The 21683-nt window shown below is 42.4% G+C and overlaps 2 protein-coding genes and 1 non-coding gene across 3 annotated transcripts; all 3 read left to right on the top strand.

Moving 5' to 3' along the window:
- The first annotated feature begins 360 nt into the window (after positions 1-360).
- LOC117932080 lies at positions 361-1036 on the top strand. Its single transcript, XM_034853117.1, has 2 exons — positions 361-573; positions 671-1036. Exons 1-2 carry the CDS (start codon positions 361-363, stop codon positions 1034-1036), a joined length of 579 nt encoding a protein of 192 aa, XP_034709008.1.
- Positions 1037-11496: 10460 nt separating this feature from the next.
- Positions 11497-11603, top strand: LOC117932831. Its single transcript, XR_004654238.1, has one exon. It is a non-coding gene; the product is annotated as a small nucleolar RNA R71 (small nucleolar RNA).
- A 2738-nt stretch (positions 11604-14341) lies between these two features.
- Positions 14342-17050, top strand: LOC117932079. Its single transcript, XM_034853116.1, has one exon. The coding sequence runs from the start codon at positions 14342-14344 to the stop codon at positions 17048-17050; it is 2709 nt and encodes a 902-aa protein (XP_034709007.1).
- Positions 17051-21683: the final 4633 nt, after the last annotated feature.

Raw genomic sequence — 21683 nt, 5'->3', positions numbered from 1 at the left:
TCCATGGACGATTTATTCCGGCGTGCAAGTAAATACTCCATGCTAGAGGACGATGTCTGAGCCGCTACACAGCAAGTCCTGGTAGCTGGCCAAGCCGCGAGAAGTGAAGCCACCAGAAGCTTCAAAGCACCCAACCATCCTGGGTTGTCCAACAGGGGGCAAGATGAGCGGCGCCTGCCACTCATTCGAACGCCTCTCACCAAGTCGTACGAAAAACTGCTTCCTATAATCCGCGATCTGCCCGGCTTCAGATGGCCAATACCAATAAGATCGAACCCCTTAGAAAGGGACCGCAACAAAAGATGTGATTACCATAAAGATCATGGCCACACCACTGAAACGTGTAGAAGCCTTCATTACATGGTGGAGGATCTCTTAAAGGCGGGACACTTGAAGCAGTACGTTCGAACAATGCCTAAAGGTGAAGGATCTTCCCATGGTCGAGGCCCACGCGCCCCAGCAGCTCCTGTTAGGGCAGTAATCAACTACATATACGGAGGACCCTTGGATGACGAGTACAGCTCCAAAAGGAAAAGGCAAAGACTGCTGCGATCAGCCACGGTTCGGGAGCACGTAAGCTCCATTCAGTCGGGATTAGCCAGTGGGGGCATCCACCCCATAGACGGAACCATTGTGTTTCCCTGCTATGGATCCAGTCCGAGTACTGCAGCCACATCGAGATGCTCTCATCCTCACATTAGGGGTTGGAGACTTCGATGTGAAAAGAATCCTGGTTGACCCAGGTAGCTCCGCGGACCTGTTGCAGGTGGCGGTCATAAAAAAAATGGGTTTCATACCCTCCAGCCTAGAGAATCTTGGAAGAACCCTGTCCGGATTCATTGGTTCTTCCACAACCTCACTTGGGGATGTAACACTGCCAGTTCAAGCCGGGCCAGTCATCCTAAACGTTCTATTTTCTGTGGTTGAGGATTTATCCCCTTTCAACACCATCTTGGGATGCACGTGGTTGCACGGAATGAAAGTCATTCCATCCACATACCATCAAATGGTCAGCTTCATCACCCAAGATGGGTAAATTAATCTTCACGGAAGCCAGCTCACTGCCCGACAATGTTATCAGATTGCTCGCGAGGCCAGACCCAGCACCGACCACGAGCACTCCCCCAAAGAAGCAAATGCTTCTTACCAATAGCAATTACAACATGATTCGTGCCCAATTGGGTATTTTAATAAAAAATATTTATAAATCCTATGACCTCATACTAGCGTAGCAAAGCTACTATAGTATAGCAGCTCTAGGGTCGAACTCTGGGATGGGTTTTCATTCTACCAGTGATAGACTCAAGATTAGAAATTGAATCTGATGATTTCCTTTGTCAAAAACTTAAAGTTTAAAAGAAAATAAAATTTGTTTTGAAAGTGGTATTTGAAACTAAACTAACATAGAACTTAGGTAAAAATGGAAGAAAGAAAGTCTCCCGGAGCTAAAGGTCGCTAGGATCAAGATCAGAATGCAAAGTGGGAAATTCCGGATTTTTCTCCTCGTATTGGGGACAACAACATAAAGGATGGTTGTTTCCCGAACCGGTATAGGTTTAACAATGAAGATTTAATCCATAAAAAGTCAATAGAAATGGTAGTCAAGTTCCATTAATGGCTTTAGACACTATGGGTCTTCACCTTGAGCCACTTTCCAATGGCTCGTACATGATAACTAATGGTCTGATGTGGATCTAGCAATAAGTATCCACAGAGACCTAAAGTTTATCATGTATTAGCCATTCAAAGTGATTCTAAGGGATTTAAAGAAAAACTTTAGATTTAAAAGCCATTTATGAACTCCAACTACCTGTATTTAATGCACGAGAGTTTTCCACTTTTGCATCTGGACTTTTCACCTAGCTTCCTTTACTCCAAGAAACCAAAGGTTTAGCCTCTCATCCTTTGGGAAAACATCCTCAGAGGTTGTTTGGCTTCCAAGAAAAAGAAAATAGAAGCGAGAAAAGGAAAGCAAAGAGAACTATGTTTTTCTCCTCGAGAGGAAAATTTCACTAAGTGTAAAATATACAATATGGTGTTTCGAGAGATGATTTCCACCCCTCTTATAGTCTTTACAAAGCAAAGCTTGTGATTGGCTAATTACAGGGATAAGAAAGGAATTTACATCAAAAAAATACAACAGAAAAGATCTCATGTGGAGTTGGCAGAACAGAGGAGATTTCGCACTGAAGTCGCATGAGCTGGTGCGAAATTCGCACTTGCATGGGCTACTGGTGCAGTTGTCTTCCGAAGGCCATATCTTCCTCATTTCAGCTCCAAATCGTACATGGTTTGAAGCGTTGGATTCTTGACTTCCTGAGCTTTGAAATGGTATATAGCATGTAGAAAATGGACTTCGGGAAGTGCTCCAAAAGTGCGAAGGAAGACTACAGCTGCTGTCCTCTGTTTTCTTCACTCTGTTTTCCTCTTTGCTTCTCTCCTTTACTTGGCTTGTCTTAATGATCCAAAAAGCTGTCAAAACACTAAAACTAGCCACAAATATGGTTAGAAGTCATTGCTAGGTCCTTAACATGCCAATTGGAATAAAAATGGAGAACTACTACACAAAAGTGCTTAAAACATAATGAATTAAAGACGCAAAATAGCACTTTTTGGGTAGTAATCACTCCCCCCAACTGACACATTGTTAGTCCCTGAGCAATGAAGGAGAGAAAAATAAAGAAAATAGATAATATAATAATTTACAAAATCATGCTGATCACTCCAAAAAATAATCAAGTGGCATGATTGGATCAAACTCTCACATGGCAAGTCAAGGATATAAAACTCAATCATCAACAAGAGTCATCAAATAACTTACCTATCACAACATGCAAAGAGCGGGCATTATGCAAATTTGAGTATCAAAATAATTTCCACTCCCAAAGGACCGACTCTTAATCTTCCACAAAAATATAAATGTTAAGGTGCTTAGTTTCCAGTTATAGTATGTCAAACTATATTCTCCCCCCAACTAAGGTTTTTCTCTAACTTTAGCAACACTAACCCCCATATAAAAGACTAAGAACGCACTTTTTTTTTTTTTTATAGACTCCACCCATCCACCCATGTAATGAGCAGTGAGGTCGGTGACTCCCAACCAATAAAGGCTTAGGGCACCAGGCTTCAAAGATTTTCACCATATACCCCTCGGACCTTGCTCGGGTTTCAAAGCAAGTGAAGCAAATTTTTTTTTCATAAGACACATTGACCTTTTATAAGGTGTCCCAACACTAATAGAATGAGGTCAAAGGCACTAAGTCGAAAATTTCCTAAGTTTAAGGGGTGAGAAAGTTTTCCATCTTATAACTGGAATCTAATGTGTTCAGTGTGTGAAAAGATTAGAGTGGAAGACTTAAGATTGAAATCAAAAGGAGCTTCAACAATTTATCAACTTTAATAAGCATAATACAAACTCTGAGACTATGGCAATAAGATAAGAATTTAATTTCTCCCATTTACTTTTGAGAATTTATCTTTGAGAAACAAAGAGAGTTTGCAAAAATTTGTTAGCAAAATAACCTAACCAAAAATCCAACAAATTACTTCCTCAACTCTCCCCCCAACTAGGATGAACATTGTCCCCAATGTTCCAAAAACAACTGATAATAAAAGGGAAGAAGTGATACCTCCTGATAGGAAGGGACTCTGTATGGACAGGAGAAACCACATGTTGCAAAAGAAAAAGAAATCATAGGAGTGATGAGTAGAGGAAATAAAAAGGAATAGCTAAAATACACAAAAATGAAGATGTCTATATAAACTAAGAGAGTACAATATACAAGATAAACATGAAATACATCCAATCCCAGTATAAAAGTGGTCCAAAATATATAACACATCCAAAAACATAGAATATGGATACAAAGCAAAAAGAGAGAGGAGTGATCGTATGATCAAGTAGTAGGCTCCTCTGGTGGATAGGAGGGGTCCTCCGCTGCAATTATGGAAGGTACCGCTATAGGTGTAGCATCATCAGCTGGAGCAAAATCATCAACTGGAGCAGAAGGCTCTGAGGGCACAGGAGAAACAGGTGGAGCTAGTGGCAAAAGACCAAGGTGCTGCTGAATCTCACAGAGAATGAGAGTCTGCTAGTCCTGTCGAAGCTGGAAGTGGTCCATCCGCTCCATAATGGTCGTCTATGTAGTGGTCAGAGTCTGGAAAGAAGCGAGCAAGTCATGATACTCTGCACCAGGGATAGTAATGGGTGGCTCTGAGGTAGGAGGAACAGCAGGTGGGGCATCAGATGATGCTGCCTCTGGTACGGGCTCCGAGGGAGCTGAAGTGGATGGAGCAAATATAGATGGTAAGGGTTGTGGAGGAACTTCCCTTGGCTCGGGAAGTTCTAAGGAATGCTGATGGAGCAATACCTGATTCCATTGGTCAAGAGAGAAGCTCTCTCGACAATGGCGGCGGGGCTCAGAATGAGGGTCTGCAGGGAAACCCATATGTGCCAGAACATGGCATAGCAGCCGAGGGAAAAGTAAAAGAATGGTGTCTGCCCTCGTAAGACGCCTCTTATGCACCTTCTCCTCAAAATGGAGGAGGAAAAGCCATAATCAAATGATGGGGGCCAAAGTAGTAGCCCTCACATATACAGAATAACGCCTCTAGAATGGCTCCTCACATTTGCACTCTATGCTGAAGAGGAAAAAGATTGGTGTGAAGCACCACATCAACTAGGAGCATCCTAGGAGGAAGCTCCTTCCTCATAATGATCTTGTCTGAAGATGTCCCTCGAGATAGTATACGAACCATGTCCCACTCAGAAAGTGGGGCCCAGTGTCTAAATGCAGCTGGATTTGCTGGTGCATAAGGGATATGGAAAGCCTCGGCAATCTGTCTAGCCCCCAAAATACCCTGGCGTCCATCAATGGTAAAAAGAATCGAGGCGGGTACCGGGACGCCACGAGTAGTCATAGACTGGTAAAAGTCTAAAGCTACTCGAGGATAAAAGAACTGTGGCGATGTCATAAAGGGTACAAGATGGTACCTCTCAAGTAGGCGGTATGAATCCCCCAACTTAAGCTGCTGTCGCAAAACAGAGTGATTAAAATATGTCTCGACATGGAATGCTCTTGCTCGGCAATCGGAGTTGCCCTCAATGGGTGAGCTGGTGAGGATAGGGCGCCTGGTGGGAGGAGGCTGAGACTGTGAATCTCGAGGTGCTCTGGAGGACTCTCCTAGCTCTAAAGTCTTGGCCCTCTTTGTAGGAGGACTCTTAGCTGGAATCTGAGTAGGGGCCATAGGCGTGGCAGCTGCTCTCCTATTATGGTATCTGCGCTGGGGGACAGAATCAGGTAAATGTGGGGGTGCATCTAGCGGGGCCCGCATAGGGGCAGCTCTATGACTGCTCTAGGGAGCTGAGGCATAGCCTCCTCAGGTCTTAGGCATGAGGAAGCAAAGAAATGAGGCTCAGAGGCTTGGGATTAGGGAGGGTAGGGGTGAAGAATCCCAAAAATTCGCACAAGGGGAAGGGTGGTGCGAATTTCGCACAAGGGGAATGGGTAATGCGAATTTCGCACAATGGGAATAGTGTTGTGCGAATTTCGCATAATGCATTATTCACTCGTGCAAGATGCGAAATTAGATTCTTTCAAATGGCAAAATTTTGGTTTTTGAGGGTGGGAATTGCTGGCTGAGGTAGGAAAGGGATTTTTCATGGTGGGCAAGCTTGGAAATGTGAGCTTTACAAGAAGAGAATGAGAGATTTTGAAGCTCCCATAGCGACAGAAATGGGTTTCTTATGAAGAAACCATGGCTTTGAATCCTTAGCTTGAGGTTTTGGTTTGGTAAAATCAAGGTTGGGATTGGTTTAGGGATGGATTTAGAGTGTTGAGTGAAGAATTGAAGGGTTTTTTATGGTGGAAGGAGGAGAAAAATCTGAAAATGAAAGGCACGGACTGTTGTGAATAGTATGGTGCCGCGGCTATGGGATGGAGCTCTTGAGATGGCCTCCATGGTGGGATTGAGGATGGGAGATGATGAAGGAGAGGACCTTGTGGATGGAAAGGAGTGATCGGAAAAGAGGTGTTGAGAGGATTGAAGAAGAACAAACTTTAGAATTTAAAAAGAGAAATTGGCTTTTAAAGAACAAGTGCGAATTTCGCACAAGGTGAATAGTGAAGTGTGAAATTTTCGCATTCCTGTGGTTCTCCAAGACAAAGAGCATGCTTTTTTGGAAAATGGTCATAAAGGCAATTTCGCACAAGGTTCGCATTCCTATGCATTTTCGCACTGAGATTTTGGGTAGGGACCGAGAACATGCTTTTTGGAAAATGCTCACAAAAGTGATTTTGCACAAAGGGGAATGGTGGTGCGAATTTTGCACCAGAGAATTGGGTGATGCGAATTTCACTGTGTCTTGGCTTTTCTCCCCTATTTTCCCTTGTTTTCCCTTGTTTTCATTCTTCAAGCTTTCCTACCTGCATGTTAACACAAAAACCAATTCAAACCACATTAGAATGAAATCAAAGGCAAAAATAAAAATCAAAACATGCATATACACAAGAAAAAAACACTAGATTAAACTAAAATTAACGTAAAAGGGAACAAAAAGAGGATGAACTTTTTAGTCTTTGAAGAGACTAAGTTCAACCATGAACTGAGTGTTTTCATGTGAGAGGTGGATCAAGGAGGATGAATTCCTCCTTGTCTCGGGAAAATGATTCCATATAGGGCTTGAGACGATGCCCATTCACTTTGAAAGTTCGAGTGCTGTTGAAGTTGAGTAGTTCCACTACTCCATTTGATTGCACATCATGAATTATGAAAGGACCCGTCCACCTTGATTTCAATTTTCCCGGAAAAAGATGAAGTTTAGAGTCATAAAGCAAGACTCTTTGTCCCTTGGTAAAATTCTTCTGATTTACCAACTGATCATGCCATTTCTTCAACCTCTCTTTTGCAATTTTTGAATTGAGGTAAGCATCATTCCTCATTTCCTCCAATTCGTTCAAATCCAAACATCTCTTTAACCCGGCTCTTGTCAAGTCCATGTTGAGCTTCTTGATTGCCCACCATGCTTTATATTCAACCTCCACTGGGAGATGGCACGCTTTGCCATAAACAAGGCAATAAGGAGACATTCCAAGAATGGTCTTATAAGCGGTCCTATAAGCCCATAATGAATCCAGGAGCTTAATAGACCAATCCTTCCTATTCACATTCACCACCTTCATCAGTATATTCTTGATTTCCCGTTGGCTAACTCAACTTGGCCACTTGTTTGAGGGTGATAAGGTGTAGCTACCTTGTGCTTGACCCCATATTTGGCTAGAAGAGTCTCAAAAGGCTTGTTGCAAAAGTGGGTTCCTCCATCACTGATAATGGCCTTAGGCACTCCAAATCTTGAAAAGATGTTCTCCTTGAGAAATTTGAGAACCACCTTATGATCATTGCTCCTACATGGGATTGCTTCTACCCACTTAGAGACATAATCCACTCCCACCAAAATGTAGGAGTGTCCAAATGACATTGGAAATGGTCCCATGAAGTCTATCCCCCAAACATCAAAGACATCCACTATCAAGATGGGGTTCAAGGGCATCATATTCCGGCGTGTTAGCTTCCCAAGCCTTTGACACCGATCACATCCCTTGCACATAGAGTGGGCATCCTTGAAAAGAGAGGGCCACCAAAAACCTAATTGGACCACTCTCATAGCTGTTTTCTGGGAAGCAAAATGACCTCCACATGCACTATCATGACAATGGGAAAGAATTCCTGATTGCTCTTGTTCAGGAACACATTTCCTTATGATTTGATCCGCACAATATTTGAAGAGAAAAGGCTCCTCCCAATAATAGGCATGGATCTTAGCAAAGAAATGCCTCTTGTCTTGGGCACTCCACTCACTTGGAACTTCTCCAGTAACCAAGTAATTTGCAATGTGAGAATACCATGGAGCTACCTCTATTGACATGAGAGACTCCTCAGGGAAGTCATCATTGATAGGTAGACCATGTGAGTCATGTGCTATCACAAGTCTTGACAAGTGGTCAGCTACCACATTTTCTACTCCTTTTTATCCCGATTTGGAGATTGAATTCTTGAAGCAAAAGGATCCATCTTATCAATCTTGCCTTGGCATCTTGCTTGGTTAGCAAGTACTTCAAAGCAGAATGGTCAGTGAACACCACTATAGAGGACCCTACCAAATAGGCACGAAACTTATCCAAGGCAAAAACTACTGCCAACAACTCCTTCTCAGTAGTTGTGTAGTTCCTTTGAGCCTCATTCAAAGTTTTGCTTGCATAATAAATCACATAGGGCTTTCCATCTCTCTTTGCCCCAAAACAGCCCCCATAGCAAGATCACTTGCATCACACATTACCTCAAAAGGTAATTTCCAATTTGGGCTCTCACTATTGGTGCAGTTGTGAGGAATTGCTTCAGTTCCTCAAAACTCTTCTGACATTTCTCATCCCACACAAACTTGGCATCCTTTACCAAGAGTTCACAAAGAGGTTTTGAGATTTTTGAGAAATCCTTAATGAACCTCCTATAGAACCCGCATGTCCTAGGAATTGCCTAATTCCTTTAACATTTGTGGGAGGTGGCAACTTAACAATTAGCTCCACCTTTGCCTTATCTACCTCAATGCCATTCTTGGAGATTATATGTCCTAAGACAATTCCTTGTTGTACCATAAAATGCACTTCTCCCAATTTAGCACTAGGTCTTTCTCAATACATCTTTGGAGAACAGCTTCTAAATGCAACAAACACTCCTTATAAGAACTCCATATACAGTGATGTCATCCATGAAGACTTCCATGATGCGCTCCACCATATCACTGAAGATGCTTAGCATACATCTTTGGAAAGTTGCAGGTGCATTACATAGACCAAAGGGCATCCTCCTATAGGCAAAAGTACCAAAGGGGCAAGTGAAGGTTGTCTTTTCTTGATCTTCCAAATCAATCTCTATTTGGAAGTACCCCGAGTAACCATCCAAAAAACATAGAAAGGATGCCCTGAGACTCTCTCAAGGACTTGGTCCATGAAAGGCAATGGGAAATGGTCCTTCCTAGTCACTGAATTCAACCTCCTGTAGTCTATACACACCCTCCATCCTGAGGTAAGACGTGTAGAGACTTCCTCCCCTTTCTCATTCTGGATCACAGTAATTCCAGATTTCTTTGGGACTACTTGGGTTGGGCTCACCCACAAGCTATCTGAAATGGGATATATGATCCCTGCTTGAAGTAGCTTCAGAACTTCACCCCTTACCACCTCTTGCATGTGAGGATTCAACCTCCTCTGGGGCTGCCTCACTGGTTTTGCATCTTCCTCCATGTAGATATGGTGGGTGCATACCAAAGGGCTAATCCCTTTCAGATCATAAATTTGCCATCCAATGGCTTTTTTGCATTTTCTGAGGACTCCCAAAAGACTATCCTCTTGATCACTTGTGAGAGTTGAAGAAACCACCACTGGACATTTCTCATCTTCCTCCAAATATGCATACTTCAAATCAACAGGAAGTGGCTTCAAAACTAGCTTTGGAGGGTCCTCCGTAGCTGCTCCTTGTGAGTCCTCCTTATTGAACAGTGGTAAGATCTCTTCCCGTCTCCTCCAAGGAGACATGATGGCTAACACATCAGAGGGTTCAGGTAACCCTTCTTCAAGCACTCCAAGGCTTTCGTTCAAGCTCTCTTCTAAATTCTTGTCACAATGCTCTTCAACCAAAGTGTTGATCAAGCACACCTCCTCCAATCCTTCCTCCTCTTTTGGGTGAAGATGCCTCTTGCATAGGTGGAATATGTTTAATTCCAAGGTCATGTTTCCAAATGTGAGCTACATCACCCCATTCCTACAATTGATGATGGCATTGGAGGTAGCTAGGAAAGGTCTCCCAAGGATGATTGGCACATAATTTGCTTCCTTAACAGTGGGATCAGTATCAAGCACCACAAAATCCACGGGATAGTAGAATTTATCCACTTGAACTAGAACATCCTCTATCACCCTCCTTGGCATTTTGACTGACCTATCAGCTAAGGAGAGAGTGATGGCTGTGGGCTTCAATCCTCCAAGTCCCAGTTGCTTATACATAGAGTATGGGAGCAAATTCACACTTGCCCCCAAGTCTAGTAAAGCCTTCTCCACATGTGTCCCTCCAATGTTGATTGAAATGGTGGGACATCCCGGATCTTTGTACTTAACTGGAGACTTACACTGAATGATGGCACTTACTTGCTCAGTGAGGAATACCTTCTTTGTCACAATTAACCTTCTTTTGACTATGCACAAGTCCTTTAAAAATTTTGCATATGTGGGGACTTACTTGATCATATCAAGTAAGGGTATATTCACCTTCACTTGTCTCAAAACTTCAAGAATTTCTGATGAATTCTTGATTCCCTTCTTTCCATGTAAAGCTTGAGGAAAATGGGGAGGCATATGTTTCTTCATCATATCCTCTTTAATCACTATCCTTGGCTCTTCTTCAATGCTTGATTTAGATGCATTTTTCTTCCCACTCTTCTCTTCTTGGTTATTGCTCTCTTTAACCAAGGTTCTCCTTGACATGAGTTCTGCATCTTGCCTCACCTTAGGCAAGGGTTGATCAACCTCCTTCCCACTCCTCAAGGTGATCACAGCTTTGACCTCCCTCAACTTTGAAGACTCCCCATCTTGGGTTTCAACTTCATGAACATCCTTTGGATTTTGGCTTGGTTGAGAGGGAAACTTTCCTTTCTCATTAACTGTGTTGAGGTTGGTAAGCCTAGAGATGGAGTATTGAATATTATCTATCTTCTGAGATAGATCATTTTGCATCCCATCCATTCTCTTAATTTGAGAACTCTCAATATTTTCAATCTTTTGGTGCAATTGGGAGTTGATTGCCTTTTGTTCACCCACAAAGTCACCCACGACTTTACTTAGGTTCACAATGTCTTGCTCCACTGAAGAGGTTTGTTGAGGTGCTTGGGTTTGGGCTTGTGGTTGGTATGGAGGTGGCCTTGGTTTCCAAGAAAAATTTGGATGGTTTCTCCAGCTTGAATTATAGGTGTTTCCATAAGGTGCATTGTTGTTGAGCCTAAATTGCCCCACAACATTGGCTTGATCACCTAACATCTCCCTCACAGCTGGGATGGTTGGGCACTCATCTACCACATGATCACATGATTGGCAAATGGTGCATGGCATGACATGGGCTTGTGTCTCGGAAATGGCTTGGACTTCATGCATTTTTTTCAACTCAAGTTCTTCCAACCTCCTTGCCATTGTTGCCACCTTAGCTTTCATGTCCATGTCTTCACTTAACATGTACATTCCACCCTTTGGATTTACAGGAGCTTTCATCTTTCCCATTTCTCTTGAGTTGGGCTCATCCCATCCTCTTGATACCTCAGATACATAACTTAAAAAGTCCATGGCTTCTTCCGGATTCTTACTCATAAAATCTCCCCCACACATGGTTTCAAGAATTTGCTTCATGGAGGAAGACATCCCATCATAAAAATAGCTCACCAAGAGCCATGTATCAAAGCCATGATGAGGACAAGCATTGATGGCCTCCATATACCTTTCCCAACATTCATAGAACTTCTCATTTTCTTTTGCAGAAAATTTTGAGATTTGTCTCTTCAACCCATTGGTCCTATGGGTGGGGAAAAATTTCTTCAAAAATTCGGCCTAAAGATCAACCCAATTCCATATGCTCCTTGGCCTTAAAGAGTTAATCCATATTTTTGCCTTGTCCTTCAAAGTAAAAGGGAATAGCTTGAGTCTCATCAAGTCTATTGAAGCTCCTCCCTCTCTAAAAGTATTGCACACCTCCTCAAACTCCTTGATGTGGGCATATGGGTTCTCACTCTCCATTCCATGGAAATTTGGTAGGAGGGGCACAATATGGGGCCTTATAATTAGCTGCTCAAGAGGAGGTACGATGCATGAGGGTGCACTCATCCTTGGTGGGTGCATTCTATCCCTCATGGATAGATATGCATTTGGATTACCCCCTTGATCGTGTTGAGAATTCTGATCCTCTTGTGGAGGGTCCATGATGTTTACACAGATATCCAACTCTGTGTCTTGAGGATTCTCAATCCTTACTAGTCTTCCCTCTTGGTCCTGAATCCAATAGGGCATGCACAAGTTACAACTTACCTGAAAAAAAAAAAACAAAGACAACAAAAACAAAAGAAAGCTAGAAGAAAGTTAAGGTTAGAAAGAAAATGAAAGTAAACTTAACAAAAGGAATTCTACAATTAAAAGAAAGGAAATGAAGTTAGTGAAAAAGGAATTCACCAAACTTGTGATGGAAATCACAAGTATTCTTAAAAGATCATATCACTGTAAAGTGGCACCATCCCCGGCAATGGCGCCATTTTGATTCATGCCCAGTTGGGTATTTTAATCAAAAATATTTATAAATCCTATGACCTCATACTAGCGTAGCAAAGCTACTATAGTATAGCAGCTCTAGGGTCGAACTCTGGGATGGGTTTTCATTCTACCAGTGATAGACTCAAGATTAGAAATTGAATCTGATGATTTCCTTTGTCAAAAACTTAAAGTTTAAAAGAAAATAAAATTTGTTTTGAAAGTGGTGTTTGAAACTAAACTAACATAGAACTTAGGTAAAAATGGAAGAAAGAAAGTCTCCTAGAGCTAAGGGTCGCTAGGATCAAGATCAGAATGCAAAGTGGGAAATTCCGGATTTTTCTCCTTGTATTGGGGACAACAACATAAAGGATGGTTGTTTCCCGAACCGGTATAGGTTTAACAATGAAGATTTAATCCATAAAAAGTCAATAGAAATGGTAGTCAAGTTCCATTAATGGCTTTAGACACTATGGGTCTTCACCTTGAGCCACTTTCCAATGGCTCGTACATGATAACTAATGGTCTGATGTAGATCTAGCAATAAGTATCCACAGAGACCTAAAGCTTATCATGTATTGGCCATTCAAAGTGATTCTAAGGGATTTAAAGCAAAACTTTAGATTTAAAATCCATTTATGAACTCCAACTACCTGTATTTAATGCACAAGAGTTTTCCACTTTTGCATCTGGACTTTTCACCTAGCTTCCTTTACTCCAAGAAACCAAAGGTTTAGCCTCTCATCCTCTGGGAAAACATCCTCAGAGGTTGTTTGGATTCCAAGAAAAAGAAAATAGAAGCGAGAAAAGGAAAGCAAAGAGAACTATGTTTTTCTCCCCAAGAGGAAAATTTCACTAAGTGTAAAATATACAATATAGTGTTTCGAGAGATGATTTCCACCCCTCTTATAGTCTTTACAAAGCAAAGCTTGTGATTGGCTAATTACAGGGATAAGAAAGGAATTTACATAAAAAAAATACAACAGAAAAGATCTCATGTGGAGTTGGCAGAACAGAGGAGATTTTGCACCGAAGTCGCATGAGCTGGTGCGAAATTCGCACTTGCATGGGCTGCTGGTGCAGTTGTCTTCCGAAGGCCATATCTTCCTCATTTCAGCTCCAAATCATACACGGTTTAAAGTGTTGGATTCTTGACTTCCTGAGCTTTAAAATGGTATATAGCATGTAGAAAATGAACTTCGGGAAGTGCTCCAAAAGTGTGAAGGAAGACTGCAGTTGATGTCCTCTGTTCTCTTCACTCTGTTTTCCTCTTTGCTTCTCTCCTTTACTTGGCTTGTCTTAATGATCCAAAAAGCTGTCAAAACACTAAAACTAGCCACAAATATGATTAGAAGTCATTGCTAGGTCCTTAACATGCCAATTGGAATAAAAATGGAGAACTACTACACAAAAGTGCTTAAAACATAATGAATTAAAGACGCAAAATAGCACTTTTTGGGTAGTAATCACAGCACCCGGCAGACAAAGATCCCCCGACAGCAGACCCACTGGAAGCTGTCCGGATATCAGAGGGGGGTGAATGCTTCACATACGTCAGTACCCTCTTACCGACAGTCGAAAGATTCAAGCTTCAAAAGGTGCTCCAACAAAATCGCGATATCTTTGCTTGGGCCCACTCGGACATGCCTGGAATACTTCCGAGCGTCGCCTCTCACTGGCTCAATGTGTTAACCATCTCCAAGCCCGTTCGACAAAAAATCCGACCATTCCACCCAGATAAGCAAAAGGTCATTCAGGAAGAAATGGAAAAATTATTAGAGGCAGGATTTATAAGAGAGGTGGAGTATCCAGAATGGTTGTCAAATGTAGTAGTGGTCCCCAAGAAGGGAGGAAAATGGCGGGTGTGCGTAGACTACACCAATCTCAATGACGCATGCCCCAAAGATAGTTTTCCGCTACCACGGATAGACTAGATAGTAGATGCCACATCCGGGCATGAAGTGCTAGCCTTTTTGGATGCTTTCTCCGGGTATCACCAAATTCCCATGGCACCAGGAGATGAAGAAAAAACAGCCTTCATAACTCCTCACGGGCTCTACTATTATAAAGTCATGCTATTCGGACTCAAGAACGTTGGGGCCAAGTATCAGAGGTTAATGACCAAGATTTTCAAGCCGCTGATCGGCGACGTTGTAGAGGTATACGTCGACGACGTGGTAGTCAAAAGCAAAACCCGAGGCGAACACACCCAGCATTTGCAGAAAGTTTTTCATTTATTGAGAAAATATGGCATGAAGCTTAACCCAGCCAAATGCGCATTCGGTGTAAGCTCAGGGAAGTTCCTGGGTTTCATGGTTACCCAAAGAGGAATCGAAATCAATCCAGATCAGGTGAAAGCGGTCGCGAACATGCTTGCACCAACAAACAAGAAGCAGTTGCAACGCCTCACTGGCAAGTTCGTCGCTCTCGGACGGTTCATAGCTCGATTCACAGACAAGATGAAGCCTTTCTTCCTGGCACTCAGAGATGTCAATAAATCCGGATGGACGCAAAGCTGCCAGAATGCTTTTGAAGAAATCAAGCGGTATCTTTCTCAACCCCCCATTCTAAGCAGTCCGCAACCTAGGGAAAGACTATACCTGTATCTGGTAGTTACGGATTGGGCTGTTAGTGCGGTCTTGATCCGTTCCTTGTCGCCCCGAGAGCAAAGACCTGTATATTTCATCAGCAAAGCGCTTGCTGATGTAGAGACAAGGTATTCAACGATGGAACAGACTGCCCTGGCGTTACGCACGGCCGCTCAGAAACTGTGTCCCTATTTCCAAGCTCACCCCATAACCATACTCACCAATCAACCCCTCAGAAACGTTCTACATAAACCAGACATAACAAGGAGGATGCTACAATGGGCGATAGAGCTGAGCGAATATGGGATAGAGTATCAACCCAGATTATCCCTGAAAGGACAAGTCATGGCAGATTTTATAGCAGAGTTGCCCGAAGAGAGTGACCCGGACAAAGAATTGACTCCGGATGATTGGTGGTCTCCGCATGTTGATCGAGCCTCCCGCTCATCCGGATCAGGAGTCGGACTCCTCCTCAAAGCGCCAACCGGTGAACGGTTGGATCAATCCATCTATCTAGATTTTCCCACCTCAAACAATGAAGCTGAATATGAGTCCATCCTATCCAGGTTAGGCCTTGCAACCACTTTGAATGCCTCAAAAGTCAAAATCCACAGCGACTCCCAGCTTGTCGTGGGGCAAATAGTAAAAGAGTACGAGGCCAAGGACGAGCGCATGGCCAAATACTTATTGAAAGTACAAGAATCACTCAGCCGGCTAGGAGAGTGGGTCATTGAGAAAATCCTAAGGGGAGATAATGTGCAAGCCGACGCTTTGGCAGGAATAACCGCATCATTTCCCGTGAAAGAATCAACAATGATACATGTATACATTCAAATCACTCCCACCATCGCTGAATCACACGTTTGCAATGTGGGCCCAAAGAAAGACGACTGGGCGGTTGACATCAGAGCGTATTTACAAACGGGGGCACTGCCTAAAGATCCCAAGCACGCTCACAAAATTCGGATACAAGCATCCCGCTTTACCCTAATCGGGGATGATCTTTATAGGTGTTCCTTCGGAGGTCCGTACCTCAGATGCTTGATCCAGCCAGAAATCCAATATATTCTATCCGAACTTCATGAAGGCGTTTCCAGCAACCACTCAGGGAGCAGAACCTTAGCGCACCGGGCGCATTCACAAGGATATTATTGGCCCATCATGAGGCAAGATGCAGAGATCTATGTAAGAAAATGCGACAAATGCCAAAAACACGCGCCAATCCCGCATATGCCTGCTGAGATGTTAAACTCAATGACAAGCCCCTGGCCTTTCGTACAATGGGGGATGGATATCGTGGGACCTTTACCCATTGCAGCCGCTCAGAAGAAGTTTCTGCTCATTGCTACCGATTATTTCAGCAAGTGGGTAGAAGTTGAAGCCTACGCAAGCATCAAAGACAAGGACGTCAAAAGGTTCGTCTGGAAAAATATAGTGTGTCGGTTTGGAATCCCTCAGGCGATCATAGCCGACAACGGCCCTCAATTTGATAGCTCTGCCTTTAAAATTTTTTGCGTTGAACTTCACATCAAAAACCTGTATTCCACACCGCGGTACCCTCAAAGCAACGGTCAAGCGGAAACGACCAATAAAACCTTACTGAATGCGTTGAAGAAACGGTTGGAAAAAGCCAAAGGGAAGTGGGTAGAAGAGCTGCCTGGCGTCCTATGGGCCTACCGGACCTCACCCGGAAGGCCGACCGGGAATACCCCATTTGCCCTTGCATACGGAACAGATGCCGTCATCCCAACTGAAGTGGGTATGCCTATAGTCCTGACTGCCGTCCAAAGTCAAAGAAATGAAGACGACGAGCTTGCAAGGCACTTGGATTGGGCAGATGAGGCTAGAGAGGCAGCATCCATTCGAATGGCCGCATATCAACAAAAGGTAGCTGCATATTACAACAGGAAGGTGCAACCTCGAATTTTCAAGGAAGGGTCATTGGTGCTTAGAAAAATCTTTGAAAACACGGCTGAGACAGGAGCCAGAAAATTTCAGGCCAATTGGGAAGGTCCTTATGTGGTATCAAAAGCCAACGAAAATGGGTCGTACCATTTGCAAACCTTAAATGGAACCCCTCTACTCCGCCTTTGGAATGTAGCCAATCTAAAGCAATACTACCAATGAAAGAGAAATTTTGTAAAGGTAGCATTTTTATCTCGCCTTCTCTGACCAGGCCAGACAAGCGATATAAAAAGGGGCATTGTGGGATCCTCTCTAAAAAATGTCGCGTGGCTCTCTCTCTCCCTTGCACACGCAGACATTCCCCCTTAAGGCGCGCGACATAGCTCATTCCACCCGGAGAAGAATTCTATCCGGCCGACGTTCTATCCTATTCGAATATCTCACAGCCGTCATTCTGTCCGGCCAACGTTCCACCTTCTCCGGATATTTCACATTTGGCGCCTGACGTCGGATGGGAGAGAAGGGCGGTTCAACTTCCCCGGACAGACAAGTACGAATACTCTGAAAGCGCTTACCCGGATAACATCCGCAGCCGACAATTCAGACTCCTCGAACAACTTGGCTCGTCAGACACTTGCGATTTGCCGGATCCATTTCCGCCCACAATCAAAAAGCGAACTCTAGTAAGACAACCAAGTCTCCTGAACTGTCACTCATCTTTAATGCAAGATATGCTCTACAAGATATTCCTAAATCTTATCAGAGTGCCTGACACATCCCCGATATTTAAAGTCATAATTGAGGTGTCAGTCGCCACCTGGCACCAGAAATATCATAATTGAAGTGACAGCCGCCACCTGGCACCAGAAATCTCATGATTGCTTTGCCACCTTATGAGCCGCAATCATGACGATGGGACCCGCTAGCACAGCGGTGCCATACTTTCTGACTCATATATAAACTCTAAGGAGACTCTTAGGAAGGTAAGTTGGCTATCCCTGAGAAAAGGCCAATAACTTAATCTCTCTAGCCATGGCTAACAAAACCATCGGAGGGTGTGTCTGGACAACCCATCTGGACATCTTTTTGCAGGAGGAATGAGGAATTACTACTATGCGTTGATCGAGATTCCATTGTTGGTGACTACTATTGTAGCAGGGGAATTTTGCCATGAACATAAAAGATAAGGTTGCCATGTCCTAATTGCTTCCACAATCGCTAGCATTTTCTTGGCTTAGATGGACCATGTTCATTTACTAATCCCTAAAGTGTGACTCATAAACGAGATTGGCTTGCCTTGTTAAGTAAGAACCGTGTTGATTCTGTCACCTGAAGCATCAGTTTCAATAATAAAAGAGTCATCAAAATTTGGCATGGCTAACATCAAGGTAGTTGTCATGGTTTGCTTGAGTAGCTTGAATGCATCCGTTGCTTCTTCATTCCATCTAAAGCTTCCATTTTTGGGGAGATTGGTAAGGGGGTGACCCAAAAGTCCATAGTTTCAAATAAATTTCTACTATCTAATGTTGTTCTTACATGTTCTACATATAATTCCCAGGTGGGACTATAAACAAGAATATCATCAAAGAAAATGGGTATGAACTTGCGAAGAGGATGGTGGAATATAGAATTCATAATGGCTTAGAAGGTTGAAGGGGCATTGCATAAACCAAAAGGCATAATTAGGTACTCAAAATGGTCATTATGGGTTCTAAAGGTAGTTTTTAGAATATCAGGAACATGTAATTCTACCTGATGATATCCAACTCGTAAGTCTAGTTTGGTGAAATAGGCTACCCCATACAACTCATCTAGCATATTGTCCACCGTAGGAATGGGAAATCGATCTTTGATGGTGGCTACGTTTAGTGCCCGATAGTCTGTGCAAAATGGCCAAGTGCCATATTTCTTTTTTACCAACAAAACAGAATATGAGAATGGACTGGTGCTAGGTTAAATGACTCCCATGTTAAGAATCTCCCCGACCTTCTTTTTTATCTCTATTTTTAGAAAATATGCATATCTATAGGGCTGAACGTTTATGGGTTGAGTACCTTCTTTGAGAAGAATGTGATGGTCAATATCCCTCAGGAGTGGTAGTGTGGTTGGTTCTTTGAACATGTCTGCATAGTTCTCCAATGTCTACTGCATGTTAGGACTGGTGTCTGTCCCAATGGACTTCTCGGCAGCTTGTAAGTAGACAACAAACAACATTTGGCCTTGGCGCATCTCTTTCGCAACTAACGCCAATGATATCGCTTGAATGGTTTGGTTAATTCCTTGCAATCTTCGTGCTTAATTATCCCAGTGAAAGTCCATGATCAATTGTTTCCAATTGCAAACCCCGAAGCCTAGCATCTCTAGCCATTAGATGCCTAACACCATATCAAGTCCTGTTAGGGGTAGAGAATAAAAGGTGAGTGAAAAATTAATGTCTTGCAAATTCACTTGCACCTTCTCAAAGCAACCCCGGAAAAGTAGTCGTTCTCCATTTTCCACGCGAACAACAAATCATTTCTTTGGCACCACCAAAGTCAAAGCAATTTGGCTATTTTCTCGCTCATAAAATTGTGAGTGGATCCACTATCAATCAACACTGTCACGTGTTAAGATCCGACGGTGGCTGCTACTTGCATGGTTCATGGAGATGTCCAGCCTACTAGTGCATGTATTAATATTTCTAGTTCAACTTGATCTCCCATAGTATCTTCCATTTGCAACTCTTCATCCTCCACCTCGTATTCTTTGGTTTGACTATTGCTTTGGAACTCAAGAAGGAGTAGTTGAGGTCCTTGGCACTTGTGATCTAGGGTGAATCTTTCATTGTAGTTGAAACAAAGCCCTTGTGCTCTCTATTTTTGCATTTCATCCCAACTCAATCGCTTGGGTGTCACTATTATGGTAGACTGATTCATTGGAGTGATGGTGGTAGATACACGGTTCTACAGTGGAGGTCATATGAACCCCTTCGTTCTTGCAATCTGTTCATCCTTCATTCTCACTAGACTAATGGCTTCCTTCAATGTTTTGGGCTTGAACATTCAAATTCATCGGCGATTTCAGGTTTCAATCCTCCCATGAAAGTGACAATGAGAGCCTTCTGTGTCCAACCTTGAACCCGATTGCCTAGTCTCTCAAACTCCTTTTGGTACTCACGAAGGGATCCGACCTGTCGAACTCTGGATATAGTTTGATCAAAATCTTCACACTTTGTTAGTCCAAAAATGAGCCCATAGTTCCTCCTCAAATAATTCCCATGTCACCAAATGACCTTCCTCCTAGTAAGCTTGACACAACCATTGACATCATTGGTTAGCTTCTCCTTCAAGGTGGAAAGATGTTAGAGTTACCTTTTGGTTGTCTGTTGTGCCTTGAAATTCAAAGAATTTAGCTACTTTAGTTGGATCTTCTCTGGATTATTTTGGAAATTCCAACCTAGCCATCTTGGAAGAGAAAACCTGTATGCCACCATCATTTTCCTCCCGATGTGAACGGAAGGATCCTTCTCACCCATTGTTATTGTTGCTAGAGGCTTCTTAAGTTGGAAGCAAAACTTCAGATAGCTTGTTGATGGTTTCCTCTAATCGTTGTATTCCATCTTGAACTCCACTGAGCCCAGCCTCCAAAGCCTCAATTCTATCTTTGTTGGACGCCATTGTAATGATGCTTTGATACCAATGTTAGGTCTCAATCAGGTAGCAAAAATAACTCAAAGAAATACTCACTTTCATTAGATGAAAGATAAACCACAATTGTTTGTAAGAAAAATATGCTTGTTTTTATTCATTGCTAATGTTCCAATAAATAGAGTAAAGCTTAACAAATCAGCTTCAACTTAGGAAACTAACTAGCCTAAACTCAAGGGAATACCTTGTAACAAATTTGAATGTGCAAAAATACAAAACAAAAGCAAAAAATAAATTAAAAGGCTAACAACTCTTTAGACTTAGTCTAACTCAAGCTAAAAACTTAGGATTCTTCTTAGGGATTCTATCTGACCTTCTCGGCCTATCAAAACTTTACCAACAAAAGTGCTACACACTAAAAGCCCTTTAACTAGAAACACTCCCATACAGGCCCTAAGTCTATTCAATATGCACATTGTATTGGAATTGAAGACATTCAAAAGCTTAAATGACCAATAGAACTCTAGCCACCTTTAGATCTTGAGCCAGGATATTTATCTCAATTAAAATATTACTAAATTAGAGGACTAGGAAATTGGAAAGAGAAACCTCTCCTGATTCTTAGTTTACAACATATCACCTCAGTGCAAACCACAGTTTGTGTTATAATATATACCATATTTCTAACAATTTCCATTATAACTGATTTCATATATTGAAATGTGGTTTCCTCTGTTCAAAGATGTGATTCACCTATGAGTGTTATAATATATACCATATTTGTATCAAATTCCTTTACAACTGATTTCACATATTGAAATGTTGTTTTCTATGTTCATGGATGTGATTCATGCACATGTACACAGAATGTGACGCTGTCACTCATAGGTAATGAGACTGATGATTATGAGGTTCATCACAATACTGAAACATCCATGGTCAAGGAACAATTAGAAGCTTAATTATGAAAACAAAGGAAAAAAGAGAGAGTGGGAAAGGAGAAGAAAAATTGTAAAAATACTCCATAAGAACCATCAAAGAAAAGAAATACTAAGAAAACTAAGACCCTTTCTTTTAATTAAGACATAAATTAGAGAAAAGGAAAAAGAATACAAAGTAGGATGAAGGGTCTTTTTCAGATAAGAAAATATACAAGAAGATTGCATAACTTCATTATATATAACAAACAACGACTTCAAATACGGACCATCTAGTACCATCCACCACCA

Source organism: Vitis riparia, chromosome 15 (assembly GCF_004353265.1).
Source record: "Vitis riparia cultivar Riparia Gloire de Montpellier isolate 1030 chromosome 15, EGFV_Vit.rip_1.0, whole genome shotgun sequence".
In the NCBI taxonomy this organism is placed as follows: domain Eukaryota; kingdom Viridiplantae; phylum Streptophyta; class Magnoliopsida; order Vitales; family Vitaceae; genus Vitis; species Vitis riparia.
Note: the sequence above shows the minus strand (reverse complement) of the source record. Positions and strands in the feature narration are given on the sequence as shown.

Coding starts and splice junctions, on each gene's coding strand:
- LOC117932080 (XM_034853117.1), top strand. CDS start 361: ATGGTGGAGGATCTCTTAAAGGCGGGACACTTGAAGCAGTACGTTCGA. Junction 574..670: donor CAGCCACGGTTCGGGAGCAC/GTAAGCTCCATT, acceptor CGAGTACTGCAG/CCACATCGAGATGCTCTCAT.
- LOC117932079 (XM_034853116.1), top strand. CDS start 14,342: ATGGCACCAGGAGATGAAGAAAAAACAGCCTTCATAACTCCTCACGGG.